Below are 19434 nucleotides of genomic sequence, written 5' to 3' on the forward strand. Positions count from 1 at the left end.
GAAGAACATTTTGATAGCGGTTCTGAGAATCTCGCCAGAAGCCAGTGCTTGGCTATCATCTCGTCAATATTATGACGTCATTGCAGACCTGCATTGGGATTCACTGCACTCGGTCTGTTGACCTTTTCAATGTATTTAATCGCAAACAGAGAGCACATGGTCATTGTTTTGATTCAGCTCTGACGGCGTTGGCAAGACTAGAGTATTTTTTGTGGATTCTCTTGAAGATCTGTCTGCATAATTCTTCTAGTGTTAGGCCTACATCAACGTGTATTTCGCCCTCCCAACAAAAATTCAACAGGTAAACTTTTTTCTAAAACTATGATTAATTAATAGTTTCATGGAATATAACACCAAAACTCACAAAATAAAAGTAGAAATTTTATTTTGTATATTTCATAAATTAAATTTTTTAAAGGTGATGATTTCTTGATCCATTCCGAGCTGCTTTGTATAAACACACTTTTTTCTATGTATTTTAACACGACATGCAGTCAAATTATTGAGTAAATATTAAAAACTTTTACTTACTGACTGGAGTACTTTCAATTGCTTGGCAATCATGCCAAATGATTGCCAAGCAATTGAAAGTACTCCAGTCAGTAAGTAAAAGTTTTTAATATTTACTCAATAATTTGACTGCATGTCGTGTTAAAATACATAGAAAAAAGTGTGTTTAAATTTTTTGCTGTGGAAATTGCAATCATTCCATGAAAATTTTGGAGCTTTGAGTTTTGTAAGTATTTGGGATGTGAAAACCAATATTCTCAACTGTTAAGAATTCTCAAGATAAATTTAATTCAACAGAAGAGGGTGTTTAGGAGATGAGATTTAGACCTATGTTTGAAAATATACAGTACACAACAGAACCTTGGAAGTAAGTAGTATTTTGGAAGTTTAAAACCACACCATTGGAATGTATGTAGCATGAATTTATTTTTTAGGTTTTTAAACAATTCGAGATAAATAGGGTTCCATAATCTGAAACCATTCAAATGCACTTATTCTACGGAAATTCTGTTATAGTATCTTTCATAGTTATATTAGTCAGTTATTCCTGATATTAAGTTCTATCATATAGAAACAATAGCGTAAGTGCTATCGTTATATGCTAACAATATGCTATCGTTTCTCTATGGTTCTTTCTATACAATGACACATGGAACATTCCACGAGCTTTCCTCTACAAATTTTTCTATAAATGAACAAACTCTCAATTCTTGTACGGAGTTTTTGATAACAATTTCACATTATTAGTTCCATGGAATACTATAAAGAGAGAGTCATATGTATGGGAACCCTTCAATAAGTCTAAAACGTTTTAGATATGATACTGTAACTTCCAGGATAATTTATTGATCGAATTATCCTGGAAGTTACAGTATCATATCTAAAACGTTTTAGACTTATTGAAGGGTTCCCATACATATGACTCTCTCTTTATAGTATTCCATGGTACTTTTTGACGTACAACTGAATTTCATCCCCCTCATAAGGGGTGACTTAGGGGTTCTAACTCGAATATGTTAAATGTAAAGACCCATTGTGTGGTACATACATCATTTTAAAGACCCTTTTTGAAACAAGAAACATTACATCAATAAAAATGATCTATCATACTTGTATCCAAAATGGTGGCTGATTATATACTTGATCATAACTTGACTATGTGTTTCGTTTCAGACTTGAAAACATGTACTCAGAAATTATTTTTATGTTGATCTTTGGAGTCGTTTCATCGTACGCCAAGCCGAGAGAGTTCAACCGAGATGATCAATTTGAAGTTCATCACTCGTCTCATCAATTGATTCGTCCCAATAGGCCTACGTTTCCAAGAAACTCGGATGATCTGGGATTAATTGATATTCATCAACTTGTTGATCCATTGGTAAGAAAGACCTCGATAGTTTCAAGATTTTAATGTAATAAAACATTCAAATATTCGGATGAATCAATGTAAATAATCTACTTTTAATGACTATACTCGAAGAAGAACTTCTCTCAGTCAGAATCTTTGGTCTATATATTTGAATTGAAAACTCGAGAAAATTCACAAACATAAAACTATTGAAGTAGGTATCGAGATTTGGCTCAAGTTGTTACACCGTAATAATATATCTCTGGTTAATTTGAATGGTTTCATTTTCAATAAATTTTATTAGTGTTCAACAATCAAACAACAGAGCTGTTATCTCTCTAATTCAATAGATTTGTGGTTGTGACAACTTATTTGTGTATTTTCATTCAAGACAGTTATATGTATCACCATAGAAAAACAATAGCGTAAGTGGATATCCCATGGTATAGGGAATTTATGTCGCAACTTTTACTGTTATCTCAAGTCGATTACTCTCGATTATTGTCAATTTTTATTGGTTTTTTGGGGTGAGAGAGTATGAACGGCACAATTTGAGAGACTACCAGTGTCACACAGCTGCATGGGGAAGAACTACGTGAACTATGGGCTTGGGATAACAGTAAAAGTTGCGACATAAATGCCCTATACCATGGGATATCTACTTATGCTATCGTTTCTCTATGGTATCACTATCACAATACCGGTATCACCATATTATTATACTGAGAAAAGTGATTGATGATAGTTGGAAATGTTTGGGAACTCATTAATAATAATATTGTAAATCTTACTATTTTTGGTGTTATTTTCCAATTTAATAAATTTAGTATAATTCTAATATAAAACTCAGTGATAAAAAGTCACTCAGTAGCTAGTGAAATAATATATACAAGAAAACACTCTAAAACAAGTATTCTCAACAACACGGTATTAAACTAATGTGCACATTCATTACAGTAGATGTTGAAAGTGCCTTCCTTGTTCAGGGGGAGTAAAAAGTATGAGTACCTACCTAACTTATAAACGAGTTTCAAGACAGAAACTATAATATATGCTACCATGGTACCATTATGCTACCACGCATCTACTGTGGAGAGACTTTTTGATCACCCGTTATTTCAAGGTATTGATCTCAAGAATTTGTTGGGAAAAAATGAACCAATTTTTCTATAGACTACAGTATTCTATTATCAAATTTGAAATAGGGTGAATCTCTCCAAATGGTGTGTTGTGTCTTTCCACACTATGATAATATTTTAATTAATTGTATAATCCAATAAATTTATGAATGTTTTTGGATTTTAACGAATTTTCATCACTTTGCATCACTTTTGTTCCAGAATCATCGTTCCAAAAGGTCTCCCCAAGACGGTGAGAGACACAGTGTTTCGGCGACGGCCAGCCGGACAGAGCCGCAAATGGGCAGACCTGCGCAGAACTCGGTGCGCGGTGACTACAGCTACAACTTGTGGCGTGGCGGCAAGAATGGAGCCACCCTCAACGCAAACACCTTCTACCAGCGCAACTGGGGAGCTGGGCCAAAGCGCGACTACGGCGGTGGACTCAGTGTGTCCGTGCCTTTTGGACGTGGATAGACTTGTAATTCAGCTCAAACCAAGATGGAAAGAACATTTTAGAAATTCTAATTACTTTGTCTTGGATTGATGGTTCATATTTGAATGTGAGCAGTATAGTATTAGTAAGAGTTAAGTTCCACTTAAGTTGGTGTCACACCACGCCGTTTACGATAGGACAAGACACATCTAGACAAAAATTGCATATTCAAAATGTCCAAATGCGTCTGGAGTGGTCTCACCTACACCAATGCTAAAGCTTTCCCACTCGGTTGGACGTGGTCATTATGTCCGTTGGTATCCAGCTTTGTGTGACAATACCACCCTCATTCGATGTCACAGCAAGATCGCTGATTCCTAGCTAATAGTACGTGATAATATTGTCTAATTCCTAGACTTGTGCGTTAATATCAAAAGCAGATCATCTTAAGAGATCTATAAGTAGGTAATGATTTTTAATGATAGATAACTAAAATAATAGTGAAGATAACGTTTATTCATACGGAATTTGTTGTCTTCTCACAATCATAACTATTATAATATTATGATGTGTGATTGTCAATAAAAAAAATGAATTTCTCAATCATGTCTTGCAATATTTACTCAAAGAAATCTACAATGATTGAAATACGGTATTCACCATTCACCAATAAATCACAGTCGATATACAGTTGATATAGCTAATCTGAGAATGATAGACTGACTTCGAATGACTCTAAATTGATAGCTTGCATACCCTCTCCCTTAAAAATATATAATATGTATTACTACATCATTGTAGGCCTATATCAATTGTGTTTGTATCAAAATAACGTTTCTTATGTTAATTTTCACAATGGTTGAATTATCCCTCCCATGTGGACCATATTTAGTTTTAGTGATGATTGAAAAGTATATTTTTATATTCTAATGAGCATTTTTATTATCAGCATCAGTTGATATTTTTTTTTTTGTATAGTGTAACAAATAAATAATCATTAAATTCTTTATAGTATTTTGTGTGTGAATCAATGTGCTATTTTTTTGTAATCCTCATGTTTTTTCAATAAATAATTGGTGTATATGGAAAATGTTTTTTCTTTCATTCTTACATTCAACACTTGCAATATGATGTTTAATAGTATAACTATATGATTATATAGTTATTAGTGAATGAATCTTATGAACTAAAGCCTTATTGACACATCGTTCACTCTGCCTTATAAAATCGATACTAGATGGTAGAATATCCTGATAATGGTAGCGAATGAAAAATAGTCTATTCCAGTAAAAAACACAATATTTTTGATGGAATAAAATTCAATGGGTGTCCAAAAAAACTCTCCAAAAAAGCTCTAGAATTATTTTCTCCAATCCTCTCCATGATAACTCACGACTTCACACTGCTGCCAAAACCAATGTAGGCAATATATTCCAGAAAATTGAGCATTTTTTGAGGCAACACATCATACTATTTTGACCTTATAATTTTTTTATATTATATAATTTTTGAATTATATACGGTAATTTATATAATTATAAATGAAAATATAAATCTGAGTAACCTTTTTAAAATAATTTGTCACAACATGTTTCGGTTGTATAATGTCATTATCAAGTTCTTATTATGACTTGATATTGGCAATATACAGCAGAAGCATGTCGTGACAAATTATTTTAAAAATGGTACTCAGATTTATATTTATATTCAAAAGTATTCCTATAGAAAAAAGACTATTTTGACCTTGTCTCCACTAAGCAATAATGAGAGTATAAACTTCCACTTCTAATCTCACTTCAAGCAATGATGAGCCACGTTTTTTTTAGTTTTGTAGCTGTAAGCGGTGAGCTTCTAAGCAGAAAAGAGGGGTAAAAATCTGGTGTCTAGTTAATTAATATATTAATATAAAAAGTACATTAATTAGTTCAAAAATAGAAGAAGATAATGATTTGATTGAGTAGAGATGAGACTTTGGTTTACTGATTGTGTAAATAGAATTTGTTTCTTATGCTCATGTTTATATTTCATGAGACCAAATGGTTCATACGTTTTGAAAACGCTTCATATATTGAATAAATCATATCTATATGTTGCATATTCATATAGCTTTTCACTAATAAAATGAAACTTGAATTTTAAAATCACTTATAAGGTGAAAATGCACTTACTATTGCGTAGTGACGATCGTTTCGAGCTGGAGTGGATCATCATCAGACTGTAGAAACTGTCAAAGTTATGTGTGGTGAGGGATAAAAGGTGGAGGAATAGATGATGATGATGATGATAGAGTGGGGGTTGGTGGATGCGTTAGTAGGGCGGTAATTTTGAATTGTGGACTATTTTGTCAAAGAGTGTGTGGGTGGAGAAATTTATTTAACCGTTTAGGAGAGACTGTTGGGATACTGTTTTGTGTGGTTGTGAATTTCGTACCATATTGTTCCAGTAGGCTACATTTTTTTGTGATATGGAGGATTTCTAGATTATAGTGGCTATGTCAGTGTAGCCTATGTGTGGTATGTTACTATAATATGGTCAGCATCATTTTTATTTCAAATAAATTTGTATCGTTCGATTCAAGTTCGTTTAATCTAGCAAATGACGATCCTGGCATTAATCATAATTATCAAAATGTGCCTCATATTGATGTAATAGGTATTGCTGTGTTATAAACATAAATAACCAAGGTGAAATAAAAACTATCAACATGACTGACGGCTTCAGCTAAGCCTAAAGAACTTTTTTATATTACTTTCTGTAATATTTGAACTGTTTCCATAAAGTTCTTCTATTTCATTTTCTATGAAGGAATCATCATTGCTTATCTTACTTTAGATAAATGCTAACTAGCCAACTAATGTAAGCCCAAGATAAATTAAATACTCAAGTTTTATAAACTTTTTTTAATTAGGCTACTTGATTACAGAGTTACCCCTCCACAAAATCATCAAGTTGAACACTTCCTATCAACTTGAGGTTACAACATATTTCTATTCACATTCTACCACTTCCTATTATCAATCCTATTTCTCATATTATTCCTGAATAATTTTTCATCTGCATTCATTCATGAAAATATTCTACAGTACTTACCTTGCAATAATACCGACACAACGAATATTGTTATCATGCATTGCATTTACACCATCCATTTCAATTTTAATTTGAACCGAGCCTACTTGGAAACATTCCAAAAAGTTATCAATAATCGGAATGTTTAGTTTGGATCTGTGTTTCACACAAAATAATTGACAAAAAATAGAATTGCACCAAACTATGGCGTTATATTCTTAATTCGCCCCTTGACCTTCCATTCATAATATGACAAAAGCTTCACATACAGTATTCTATACTGTAATTATTTGTTTCTCTATCTTGTAGGCTATATCTCAAATACCAGGATTATTTTCTGGGCATACATACAATTATTATGTATTAAGTATGCTGTGAGCAGATCAGTCGGTATTGAATCAAAGTATGAAACCTTGAGATATGGAATGGACATACAAACAATTATTATTCTGTGAGCAGATCACTCGATATATTATGTTTAAATCAAAGTATGAAACCTAGAAATGGAATAGAGCATTTTTATAACACCAACATTTTTTGTAACATTTTAATAATTTTATAACATTTAAATAAAATTTTTAAAACACCAATGTTCTTGGATGCAGATATGATAAAGCCCATACTTATAATAATGAAATAAATAGAATACTTCATTTATTCTTTTAGTCTATGTATCGCTTGTAACGTTTATAATATCTACATATAGTATGAGGAATTCTGCATATCACACGTTCCACTTCAACACATTCTTATAATATATTTTGTCAGGAATGAATATTTAGATTCTTCTTCAAAAGCTTTTTAAAATTTAACAAATTTTTAACTTAAAACTGAAGATGCTGATACTTTAAATTATCGGTGACATGGATATTGTAATAGTGTAGAATAGGTAGGTAGATATAATAATTGGTAACATATGCCTATTATCACCATCTGTCTATATCCTAAAAAGTGATGGCAGTCTATTACTTATATGTTCAATCCTTTTTGTTTTCAATCTTTGGCAGTTTTCAGGCACCACTACATAATATGTAGACCTCTTTTCAAAATGCCGTAGTTTATTACTGCGGACCTTTTTTTGCTATCTGACAGCCACAAGGGTGGTTGGTGGCAATATCCACCACTGTCAGCTATAATCACAAAATTCAACTCAGTCTATTTATAATTGTTTAATTGTAATGTTGAAAGGAATTTCACGGCTTATGTACCAGGCACATCAGCTTTTCAATGTGCAATGATCTATATATGGATAAGTTGAATAATAATTATTCAAATAATAACAATATTATTGTTAATTAATGTACGGTAATTGATGATAGGCTAATCAAAATAAAGTAGTAAGAGGCAGTCATAAACTTTCATGGCAGTATTCCAAACGGATAAATGGTATTTTCTTTTAGAATAGATAGTGTGAATCATTTGAACTGAGATGATTGATAGCTGATACTGGTAGATCGAGGGATTCACAGCGACCGGGATTCACATTCAAAGATTGACTAGTATTTATTCGCCAACGTCTTCTCATTGATTATCAGTTCGCTGCTTGATCTTCTGACGGAAGTTACATCCATCTGAAATTTCAGACTTTCTCTGTCAGGATAGCTTTCAACCCATATCTTCTACGATTTTAGAGATTCTTCCTTTTACAAGGTGAGTGAGTCATGGTTTGTGAAGCTTTCTTACTATGCATTATTGAATTGTAAATCTTTTTCAAGATATTCTGTTTTTAGTTCTTACAATATCATAAATATAATTTATTGAATTTGCATGATCAACTATGAAATTGTTCATATTATTATTATAATATTGTTCTGATATAGATAGGTGTCTGAAATTTTTCTGGAATCTTAATTACATTCTGTATAAAATGTACGAATTTCAATAAATTACAGTATTTGAATCATTTATAAATGTGAGAAAATTATTAAGAATCAACATTCTCCTAGCTAACAGTAGGCTCATCTGTAATGAGTCAACCCTTCGAAAACAATTCTCATCAAATCTAAATATTATATTGATTAATACAACGATAAATCTAAGGTACAGACTTACTCCATTGTTAATCAATTCAAAACTCTCTCAAATGTATTTGAGTATTCTTAGATCATGAAAATACGTGCTGTTTAAATCACAGGAGCTGTAAGACCAATTTAAATTTTGGAATGTAGAATCAATGAGATGTTTATTTTGATACTAAATTCAATTGGATTGATCAAAATTATATCACTCCAATAATGTAGACTTTGTAGAATAGAAATTATAATATCATTAAGAATCGATTGACTGGAATTATAACACTATATTTTCTAAAAACTTATATCTTCAGGGCTACGGTACTTAATTTGCAAGTTGTGAAATAATACCATTGTACCCTCTTGGAACATTTTGATATTAAAAAAATAAAAATCAACCTTTTTTTGGAAAACGCTTAGGTACTCAATTTTCAAGTTTTTGGAATGTTTTATTAAAATAATTTCTATTTTTTCAATTTTAATGAAAATTTAACTTACTTAAATGAGAAAATGTAAAGGTTCAAGATTTTAAAAACTTGAAAGTGGAGTACGGTAAGCATCCGAAACTGGTTGTTTTAAAATTTGTTATTTTATATTAAAAAGTTTTTAAAAGGGTCCTATATGGTACGTATTATATTACAACTTATATGACTATAATATAGATTATCGTAGCATTCAACCATCCAATTGTGATTCATATAGCTTAAATAAAAATACATCTTTTTTTAGAAAAAATGAAGCTGATACTTGGTTTACTTGTGGTGTTGGTGGCATCGTTTGTTGGTGCGATGCCTTTTGGCGAGGATACATATTCGATGCAGCCTTCGGAAGTGGACGATGATGCAGTAAATACATGGTTGGAGGAAATATTGCAGGAGAACACATTCGATCAAATGGTGAGTGGAAACGTTTACTTAAGAAACTATATAAGTGTTTGAAAATTAAGACACCGCTTTAAATAGATTCATTCCATTCTATATAGATGAGAAATTCATCCTTAAAATGGTTCATAACTATCATAATAGTGTAAAAACTATTGTTTTTGGTGTTGTGATTGTATAATTGAAGTGGATTAATTAATAAAAAATCTTTATTGGCATTTCTAAGTTCAATATAATAATGCCAATGTTTTGTATCAGCCCACCAATAGAGATTGAGTGGAAGCAATGCACCTAGAATACAACGTATTTGAGATTCCTGGAGTGAAAGTGATTCATTTCATTCTCTAGTGCTCAGTGCCCTCTCATACCAAAAATTGGAAATAATATATTGAGTTTCAAATTACGGTATCGAAATTAAGAGTATGATATAGTTATAGGTACCTTATGCACATTATCATGAGTCTCTCATCAATAGAATGGAATTCAGCTATTAGAAACAGTGTCTTAATTTTCACTGGATATAATTGGAAAGATATTTCAAGAGAAAAATATGTTTTTCTCTTACAACTATATGTTCATTACTAAATGTCTAGAATCATTCCCCTCAATACACCCCCCACTGCAGCAGTATCCTACACCATGGTCATGTATATGGTGTAACCATCTAGAAGAACAACAGAATTGCCATGCCCGATTGAACCCTGCAAAACATGAATAATCATTGGCTATCCAAGTTCTCATTTATTTATTGAATTCTACTGGAATCTGTATACAGTCATGTTGGAAGAAAGTTCTGTTGGTACTGTATAATTTTTACTTTTTTCTGAAGAATCAATTGATGGTAAAAATTGATCATTGAACTGTCTCAAGTTTAATTGAGAATATGTTTATCATAAGTTGAATTTATTATTTAAATTTCTACCTTGAACAAACAGTTTCATATGAACAGTAGGCCTACTATGCAAACAGTTTCTCTTGAACAGTTTATTTATTTATTTTATCTATTTATTTGGTTAGCACAAACAATACAATGATCGAAAAAGAAAAAACCGTCTATTGCCTGAAACTTTATTTTAATCAACTTAAAACCAGTTCTATACATGGTTAAAATCGCTCATTTTATTGAATTCCCATAATGAAAATTTCAAATTTAGTGGAAACTTTGAGATTTTTGAGACATACAACTCACAACTGATCATATCCGACAACACACATATTATGGTTATAATCTCTGGTTTTCTGGCTTTCCAGAATGAGTTTGTGTACCATACCAAAAAATGTAATTTTAGTGTAACTTGGAGATTTTTGAGGCATACACCTCACAACCAACAAACACCTCAAAAAGTCACGCATTTAATTATTTTTCAGCACCAGCGACACAGGAGATCACCGCAGAACGGGAAGCACGGCAGCGTGGTGGTGTCGGGAAGCAGAACAGAGGGACGGGGAGGTGCACCCGCTCAGCAGTCAGTACGCGGCGAGTACAACCACAACTTGTGGCGAGGCAGAAATGGCGCCACCGTTGACGCCAATGCCTACTATCAGCGTAACTGGGGCGCCGGGCCCAGGCACGACTATGGCGGTGGCATTCGCGCCACCATCCCATTCGGTCGCCGATGATACACCCACTTACAGTTAAATGCAACAAGAGAGCACAGTGAAGTATCATGTTCCTTACATTACTAATGATTGAAATTGATAATAAGTTTAGTTAAATTGCACCTTTGATTATGGATACGTTCGAGCCATGTAAAGCCTTAAATCCATAATCAAAGATTGAACATAATAATATTTTAAGTGATTAATTCTAAAATAGGGTCCTTATGTTATTTATATATTATATAAATGGACATTGTAATATTTCACTCTATAAACTACGCAGTTAATATTAAAACTGATTTGGATGGAAGTAGAATGATTACTACAGAACATTCTTCATTTTTGATATCGTTAGAATTACCTATCATCTTTTTTTGAACCTGTAATCATTCCCTTAATTTTCTCTCTTTTATTATAATGTAATGACATTTCAAGTCGTTTTATCCACAAAACTTATAAAATAGCCAACTCAATAATTCATGTTGAATATTCTATTTTTTTAACACAGACAATATAGTTTCACATTTCACAATAAATATTATTTTACAATGTTTAATTGAAATTTGGGATTAGTGAATTAATATCATTATACATCTGCTCTGATTATTATTTCAATATTTGAACTTTGCTCTGTGCCCATCCAGTATAGTGGATTCTGTCTACTATAAGTCTCAAATTATAATATTTGGTACCTACAGTATCAAATATATTTCTTATAATATATTACTTATATTTCTATAAGTTATCTCATTCAATGATATTTTTTAAATTGTACTAGAATCAGTATTTTTATCATTAATTCATTCTAATTGTTATTTCCATTGCAATATTGTCATCTATAACTTTTAAAATATCAAAATTTGTTTTCTCTTATTGACCTACCTACTTTGTCAATGTTATACCAAATAATTGATATATTTCTCTGTGCATTGTAAGTTTGTAACTTTGATTTATTCATTACTCTTGCAATTTTTATTTTGAGATAAAAAAGTAATCATTTATAAATAAAAAAGTTACCCATCAATATTATATAATATTCTTATTACATCGAGAATATAAAAAGTCTTGATTAGAATAAATTGTGATGATGCAGCTCTAAGTCAATAAGGAATTTTGTAATGATCAGATGAATAGTATGATGAAAATTTAGTGTGGATAAAAATCTATGTAGAACTTACCAAGTATCAAGGGTGATTATTATTACTCTTCATTCCAAATATTACTATTATTCTCAAATGGAATTTTATTTTGTTCTAGGAGGCTTAACTTGTTGACTTTTTAACTTGATATTAACTTTTTTTCATAAGTCTGTTATAAATTATAGTTGTCAAAAGAGTATTGCATGTACCAATTGTAGTAATAAGAATTTATGTAAGTTTTGAATAAATAATGCTTCGACTTATGCAAGTAATAAGACTGGTTTCTTATTTTTACATTGTAGAACTCATTCAACATGATTGTAGTTCTATATGAAATTATGTTGATCCATATTATGTATTTTTATGATGTGAGTATGACATATTTAAAGTATTATGTTATTATGACTATTCATAGTACTTGTGCTATTGAATGCTTAATATAAATTTGACTCACTTCATGAGTGGACAGACTCCAATCAATCATCAAGAGCTCATTCTATTTCAGCAGCAAAAGTAGGTCTAATAATCGATTATATCGACGATACGGTACTGTACAGTGGTAAGTTATTGAAAGCAATCCTTTTTGGAGAAACTTCTTAGATCTCACCTTGACAATGTTGGAAAAGTTATTCAACTATATCCGAACATTTTTAATACAAGAACTGAGAAAAATTAGAAGCTTTCAAAGCATTTGAAAAAAATAACAGTGAGTTTTTTCAAGTTCCAGTATTGGTAGCCTATCCTTATTGGCTCTTCTCTGGTGAATCACAATTTTTGTTTTAGAATAAGGAATCTCGCGGATGGCGATAATGTTATGTTGGGGTTTAAATGAGAATAATTGATATTTACATTTTCAGAAAAAATATATTCATCGATCAATCCATTGCTACAAAAATAATCCAAGAATACTTTCAAATGTGAAGCTTATTGGAAATTATAATGGAATCAATTGAATGATGAATCATCATTCACTGCTGTGATCGATGTGATTGTCGTTCAAGTGACTCTCCATCAAATCCAAGAAGCGTAGCACCAATTTGATCATTTCGGACATTGTACCACTCATATTCTTGGCCTTTGTTAATCTTTCAGAATTCAGAAACTTCTCTAACAGACTCATAGCTCTGCGGAACTCATCCATACGGGATGTGGCGTCAGCATCTTCCCAAGAATCCCTGGCCGCCCTTTTTGATCTTACCTGTTGAGAGAAAAATGTACAATTATTCATAATTTCGAATCGCAATTAGATGTTGGGAACTATGAAGATACAATCATTATAACAATGATGTAATAATAAGTACAATCCAGTAGAAGAAGTATGATCAATTTTCAGATGATATGGCTCAAAGTATAATATTATTTGTTTTGTTTTTTAACTCTAATTTCCAGTCGGTAGGAGGGGAATGGTTGGATTTATAGAGTGAATAATTGCATATAGATAATAATAAATCTATATTATAGTAATGCAATAAATTAATAAATCTACAGAAAACTGATGAAAACTTTTCATTGTAGTAAGCTACTCTAATCAAAAGTACATCTGTTTCACTGACAAAAGTAATACCTACATTGAATAAGTCAGACAAAAAGCTAAGCTGATGCTGCACTGAGATATCATAAAAATTCATTTTTTAAATTCTTTCTTTATTTATTTATTTATTTATCTATCAATGAAGGTAGGAATTTCCATAAAATAGACTGAGCTCCATATTATGTTTATTATAGCTTATTGATTGTTTACCAAGCCAAAATTATAAAAGAAGGTATTTCATGTTGATGATTCATTTTCAACAGCTTACCACATCAAAATTTTTGGGGAAATCAACTTCATCGTTTTTTGGCATGAGTTTGTTGACAGATTTTGGATTAGGAGCCACAATTGGGGTGGCATAGGCTGCTAACGCCACCAGTGCACACAATACTATTCTCAGATGCATCTTTACAAATCTGTAACACAAATACAGAGAGATTGAATCAATATTATAATTTATTCCACCAATTGAGATTAAATTAGAAATTAGATGCAAACAAATACAATTGGATATAATAAGAACATACATTTTTATAACATTCATGTAAATGAGGACCATGAAATCTAACAATACAGTAATATGATATTCTCAATAACATACAAGAGAAAATTATTTTATGCAATATAAAATTGCATAAATATTTTTCTTCCAAGCTGAGTGAATACATGAGAGGCTATTTTAATTTACACAGTCCATTGATATTTTAGATTTGAACTTCAAGGTATAGTAACAATATTCAGTATTGATATTGTCGTCTTTGAACTGAGGGAAAATATATTTACATAATTTCAATTTATTTCGAAATAGCTACTAGAAATTTTAATTACATTGAATTTCTAGTATATTCTCACCCTTATTTTTTTTATTTTAGACAAGACTTTTTTTGATAATCAGGCTATTACAGAAATTAATTAATTTTATACTTGTATAATGGCGTGATTGTCAAAACTAGTGTCTTAAAATAGAACAAAAATAAGGGTACAGTACTGCCAATTATATGTAATCAATATTAACATATAAGCCTATTGACACAAGCCTGAAGCTCTTGTGAGCATCAACCTCAGCAAAAAAGAGAAGAATTTGAATAGTAATTGTGAAACAGATTGATGTACTCTCTCTTTCTTTCTCTTTTCTCAATATCACAAATACGGCACTTCTCAAAATTAGTATCAAATCAACTATCAGTAATAATAAAAATTATTGGTACCCAACTAGAAAAATTAACAAAGGTCTGTTCATAGAAAATTCATGGAGTTATTTGAGATTTATTCATCCCCATCTTGAGGTAAGAAAACGTTTCCACCGAGATTAGACTTTAAAATTGATGGGATAAAACTATGAGGAATATGGAAATGCGACTGTGAGAGTCAATGTAAGTCATGTGCACCTGAATTAAATGAATTTATTTGTTTATAGCGTATTTGAGCATTCTTATTTTGAATTGAGTAGCCTATTGAAATTTCTTTAATAAAATGTATTGTATATATTTAGCACTTCAATCTGACTCCTATTCAAATCGAAATAGTTTTCTTATTATTTGAGCAATACTCATTGGTTATGGAATTTGTTTTTCAGTGCAATTCATATTCTTACCATGAATACGATAATAGAATATTCCAATAGGGCTACTCAAATTGTTTAATTAATATTGAAATAGCTTCTTAGTACCTTTTTTTAAACTTTTTTAGATAAGAACTACCGTACTGGTTTCAGCTTTCCAGCCAAGAACACTACGGTACTTGAAAATGGCTTAAACGCTGAAACTAATGATTTTTATATTATAAATTTGTTCATATAAAAAGTTCAAAGGAGGGTACTATGTAGTCATTTCTATATTAGGAAATTCTGTTTTTTATTTTGTTTTCAACCGTCAAAATTTAAAAATCTTATTTTTCGTTGTTTTTGAGTGAAAATGGACTAAATTTTAGTTGAGTGAAATCATAACCCTATTTTGAACTTTTAAAATGTTATCTAAATTGGGAGAGAAATAGTACAAGGTGTATCCTTAGTTTTTCTCTCCCAATCAGTGCTTCTTTGTGAAGAATATAAATGAATAAATAATTTGAATAATTCGAAATTATGGAAATAAGTTTGACCGAATACCTGCAGTTGATATTCAATCAATCATTTTAATTCACATGCTTGATTTCTGTTAAGAATGCTTGGAAATCTACAGTTTTCAAAACTTCATTCAAATATATATAGAATTCCTTCCATTTTTTTTTTATAAACTGCTTTATCTCTTGTATTATAAACTCATTTTTTTGTTTTGTCATAATGTTTAAATTTTTGGAACACTTTTTCTGAATAAAGTAGTCTAATGCATACTAATAAGTTATATTCATATTTTGAAAAATTACTAGGCCTATATTATAAATTTTACCGTATTTTATTTTACAGACGGATCAAGTTCCTTGTTTAGTGTAGCCTACTATAAATATAGTTGTGGAATAATTATTCTTCCTTGTTTCTTCAACCATCTGTGCTTTAAGCGTATTTACTGTACGGTAGTTATTGGGATCGTCAACATCTCCCGATTTATGTAAAGGTATGACTTTAGCCACCTTGAACTCCTCCGGAAAGAAACCTTCTTCAAAGCATTTATTAATTATAATTTTTAAAGGTTTAGCAATATAGTGGGCAATGATTTTTAGACAGCTATTATTTATGTTATTAATTCCTGGTGCTGAGCTGGATTTGAGGTCTTTAATTGTTTTGATAATTTCTTCCTCATTTGTCGGGAAAAGGAAAAAGGAATTTGGAAAACCTATTCGTGAAAAACTGTAATTTTGACCAGTTGGAGGAGGGATGTTTTTATTTTCTTTATTCAGTTCTTCTGCGAGTACTCTCCCGATAGACGAAAAATGTTTATTTAAAATTTCAGGATCAATATCAGTCTTTGAATTTTTCTTTTCTACATCAAGTATTTCATTTATGGTATTCCATGTCTTCCTGGAGTTACCTCTACTTTGCTCCAATTTATTTCTGTAATACCTAATCTTGGTTTCTTTCAGTAATTTGTTTAGGACGTTTCTATAGCGAGTGTAGCATTGTTTCATTTCGTTATTATGTGGTTGCTTCTGTAGTTTTTTGTGCATTTTATTTCTGGTTTGAATAGCTCTTATTAGTCCAGTGGTGATCCAGTTCTTTAGTGGTTTATTTCTGTGTGATGTCTTTATTTTGATAGTTGCATTTTCATATGGGTTGAAAGTTTTTGTTCAAAAGAGTGTACTAGTGTATGGATGTTATTATTATTTATTACCTCCTCCCAATCTTCATTTTCAAGATTTGAAATTAATTTATTGAAAACAATTTTTTCAGTAATAGTGTTTGCTAAATTAGGCCTATCAGAACCACCGTCTGCGGTTTTAATATGGATACTGGTGCTGTAATGGTTTTTCAGTGCAATTCATATTCTTACCATGAATAATAGAATATTCCAATAGGGCTACTCAAATTGTTTAATTAATATTAAAATAGCTTCTTAGTACCTTTTTTTAAACTTTTTTAGATAAGAACTACCGTACTGGTTTCAGCTTTCAAGCCAAGAACACTACTTGAAAATGACTTAAACGCTGAAACTAATGATGTTTATATTATAAATTTGTTCCTTTGAGTTCAAAGGAGGGTACTATGTCATTTCTATATTATAAAATTCGGTTTTTTATTTTGTTTTCAACCGTCAAAATTTAAAAACCTTAGTTTTCGTTGTTTTTGAGTGAAAATGGACTGAATTTTAGTTAAGTGAAATCATAACCCTAGGTATTTTGAACTTTTAAAATGTTATCTAAATTGGGAGAGAAATAGTACAAGGTGTATCCTTAGTTTTTCTCTCCCAATCAGTGCTTCTTTGTGAAAAATATAAATGAATAAATAATTTGAATAATTCGAAATTATGGAAATAAGTTTGACCGAATACCTGCAGTTAATATTCAATCAATCATTTTAATTCACATGCTTGATTTCTGTTAAGAATGCTTGGAAATCTACGGTTTTCAAAACTTCATTCAAATATATATATATATATATATATATATATATATATATATATATATATATATATATATATATATATATATATATATATATATAGAATTCCTTCCATTTTTTTTTTATAAACTGCTTTATCTCTTGTATTATAAACTCATTTTTTTGTTTTGTCATGTTTAAATTTTTGGAACACTTTTTCTGAATAAAGTAGTCTAATGCATACTAATAAGTTATATTCATATTTTGAAAAATTACTAGGCCTATATTATAAATTTTACCGTATTTTATTTTACAGACCGATCAAGTTCCTTGTTTAGTGTAGCCTACTATAAATATAGTTGTGGAATAATTATTCTTCCTTGTTTCTTCAACCATCTGTGCTTTAAGCGTATTTACTGTACGGTATATATATATGTAACCTACTGTGAGAACTCGAGCACTTGTGGAGTATATTGTTACACCAGAATAATTGTACACCATATCGCTACCTCAACTATCAGAACAGCACTGTACAAACAACAACAGTGTACAGAATAATGATTACTTTAAAGCAAGTCGTAAGGAGACTACTGAATTCCCCAGTGTTGAACATATGGTATACTAGAATATTAAGGACCTGAGCTGCCACAAAAACTCTAGATACGGTAGAGCTTTTGTTTGAGGAGAGTGGAAGCAGCAGTAGATGAGGTAAGATAGCAACAGCAGCGTCTTACCTGTGGAATGCGGTGGCAGAAAGAGCGATGTACAGTCAACTTCCAACTGCTTAATCTTGTTGCAGCGGCTGATTAAAATATATTGCAAGTTCCCCACCAGTTGTCTCGTGCAAATTATTTATGCGCTCGCTTAATACCCTTTGAGCGAACTCGGCTTTAAATTGGTCGTTAATGCGCCGAATGGCGGCCGCGTTTTCAACTTTTGCAGCGATTAAAAGCGCAGAAACGACAGAACGCGCACCCACACCACTCACCCCGGCTCCCCATTGTTGCCAGTTTATTATTATTGAATAGGAACGTGTGCGATGCGCTCGAAATTATTCAGACGTGCACAAATGTTTATGGACATTTCATTTCGAAATGGCGACGTTTTATGGGCTACATTTCTCTCTCTAACTCCACTACCTCAACTCTGTCGTTTATTATTTTTGCCCACTTTGTCACGTCCATCAAAGTTCACGATCTGTTGTCGAATTATGTTCATGCAAATTTAATATTATACACGGTACTTCTTCAAAAGCTTTCATTGTTTTGTGTTGTGTGTTGGCTATGACAAATTATAGCCCTAAATGACATGATATCCTTCCAATTTATAGTATCTAGTTTTTCGCGTTATTGATAATTGAATAACTATGGATATTAAATGTTATAATTTTCATTATCAAAATTTGAAAAGAACCAAATTAGAGAGGAAGTCTGTTGTTCTTTTCTTGAAGTGTAATTTCGGATCAAGATTCACGTTAGTCAAATCTAAACCAAGCCTGAATAAAAAATTAAATAAATGCCTCAGTAGTTGGTAACAGAGAATTTTAAAGAAATAACATACTGCAGGTAGTGAGTTGATTATGGTATGGTGTATAAACGAATATTCGTTTATTCGTGTGAATTCCATGGAGGATTTCATTTATCTGTATTTGTTCTTTCGGTCAATTTGATGAGTTCTATACGAATTTTCTAATTTTTATGATAAGTATAGTTTAAAATGTCTTCTTCTTTGAATGTAATAATAATAATCATTATGATATTTAATCATTAAAAGAACAGGAATTGATTATTTAAACAAATATTTCTATAGAAATGTTAATAG

The 19434-nt window shown here is 31.1% G+C and overlaps 3 protein-coding genes across 4 annotated transcripts; 2 read left to right on the plus strand and 1 right to left on the minus strand.

Annotated features, from left to right (window-relative positions):
- The first annotated feature begins 56 nt into the window (after positions 1-56).
- Positions 57-4003, plus strand: LOC111051696. The gene is made up of 3 exons (XM_022338241.2): positions 57-301; positions 1684-1888; positions 3199-4003. Exons 1-3 carry the CDS (start codon positions 72-74, stop codon positions 3451-3453), a joined length of 690 nt encoding a protein of 229 aa, XP_022193933.1. The 5' UTR covers positions 57-71; the 3' UTR covers positions 3454-4003.
- A 3973-nt stretch (positions 4004-7976) lies between these two features.
- LOC111051695 lies at positions 7977-12384 on the plus strand. Of its 2 annotated transcripts, none has more exons than XM_022338240.2 (3): positions 7977-8131; positions 9223-9389; positions 10743-12384. In XM_022338240.2, the coding sequence occupies exons 2-3, from the start codon at positions 9228-9230 to the stop codon at positions 10992-10994; spliced, it is 414 nt and encodes a 137-aa protein (XP_022193932.1). In that variant the 5' UTR covers positions 7977-8131; positions 9223-9227; the 3' UTR covers positions 10995-12384. The 2 variants fall into 2 exon arrangements, with proteins under 2 accessions (XP_022193932.1, XP_039283881.1); XM_039427947.1 differs by having other exon boundaries at positions 8002-8135.
- Positions 11502-18531, minus strand: LOC111051679. Its single transcript, XM_039427948.1, has 3 exons — positions 18348-18531; positions 13912-14059; positions 11502-13310 (listed from the first exon to the last, which is right to left on the minus strand). Exons 2-3 carry the CDS (start codon positions 14047-14049, stop codon positions 13077-13079), a joined length of 372 nt encoding a protein of 123 aa, XP_039283882.1. The 5' UTR covers positions 14050-14059; positions 18348-18531; the 3' UTR covers positions 11502-13076.
- Between the last annotated feature and the right edge of the window lie 903 nt (positions 18532-19434).

Source organism: Nilaparvata lugens, chromosome 5, assembly GCF_014356525.2.
Source record: "Nilaparvata lugens isolate BPH chromosome 5, ASM1435652v1, whole genome shotgun sequence".
Lineage (NCBI taxonomy): Eukaryota > Metazoa > Arthropoda > Insecta > Hemiptera > Delphacidae > Nilaparvata > Nilaparvata lugens.

Bases quoted from the DNA above. Each gene is read 5' to 3' on its own strand.
- LOC111051696 (XM_022338241.2), top strand. From the start codon at position 72: ATGACGTCATTGCAGACCTGCATTGGGATTCACTGCACTCGGTCTGTT. The intron at 302-1,683 runs GTAAACTTTTTT...GTTTCGTTTCAG, and splicing joins TCCCAACAAAAATTCAACAG to ACTTGAAAACATGTACTCAG. The intron at 1,889-3,198 runs GTAAGAAAGACC...CTTTTGTTCCAG, and splicing joins ATCAACTTGTTGATCCATTG to AATCATCGTTCCAAAAGGTC.
- LOC111051695 (XM_022338240.2), top strand. From the start codon at position 9,228: ATGAAGCTGATACTTGGTTTACTTGTGGTGTTGGTGGCATCGTTTGTT. The intron at 9,390-10,742 runs GTGAGTGGAAAC...ATTATTTTTCAG, and splicing joins AGAACACATTCGATCAAATG to CACCAGCGACACAGGAGATC.
- LOC111051679 (XM_039427948.1), bottom strand. From the start codon at position 14,049: ATGCATCTGAGAATAGTATTGTGTGCACTGGTGGCGTTAGCAGCCTAT. The intron at 13,311-13,911 runs GTAAGCTGTTGA...TTCTCTCAACAG, and splicing joins TCCCCAAAAATTTTGATGTG to GTAAGATCAAAAAGGGCGGC.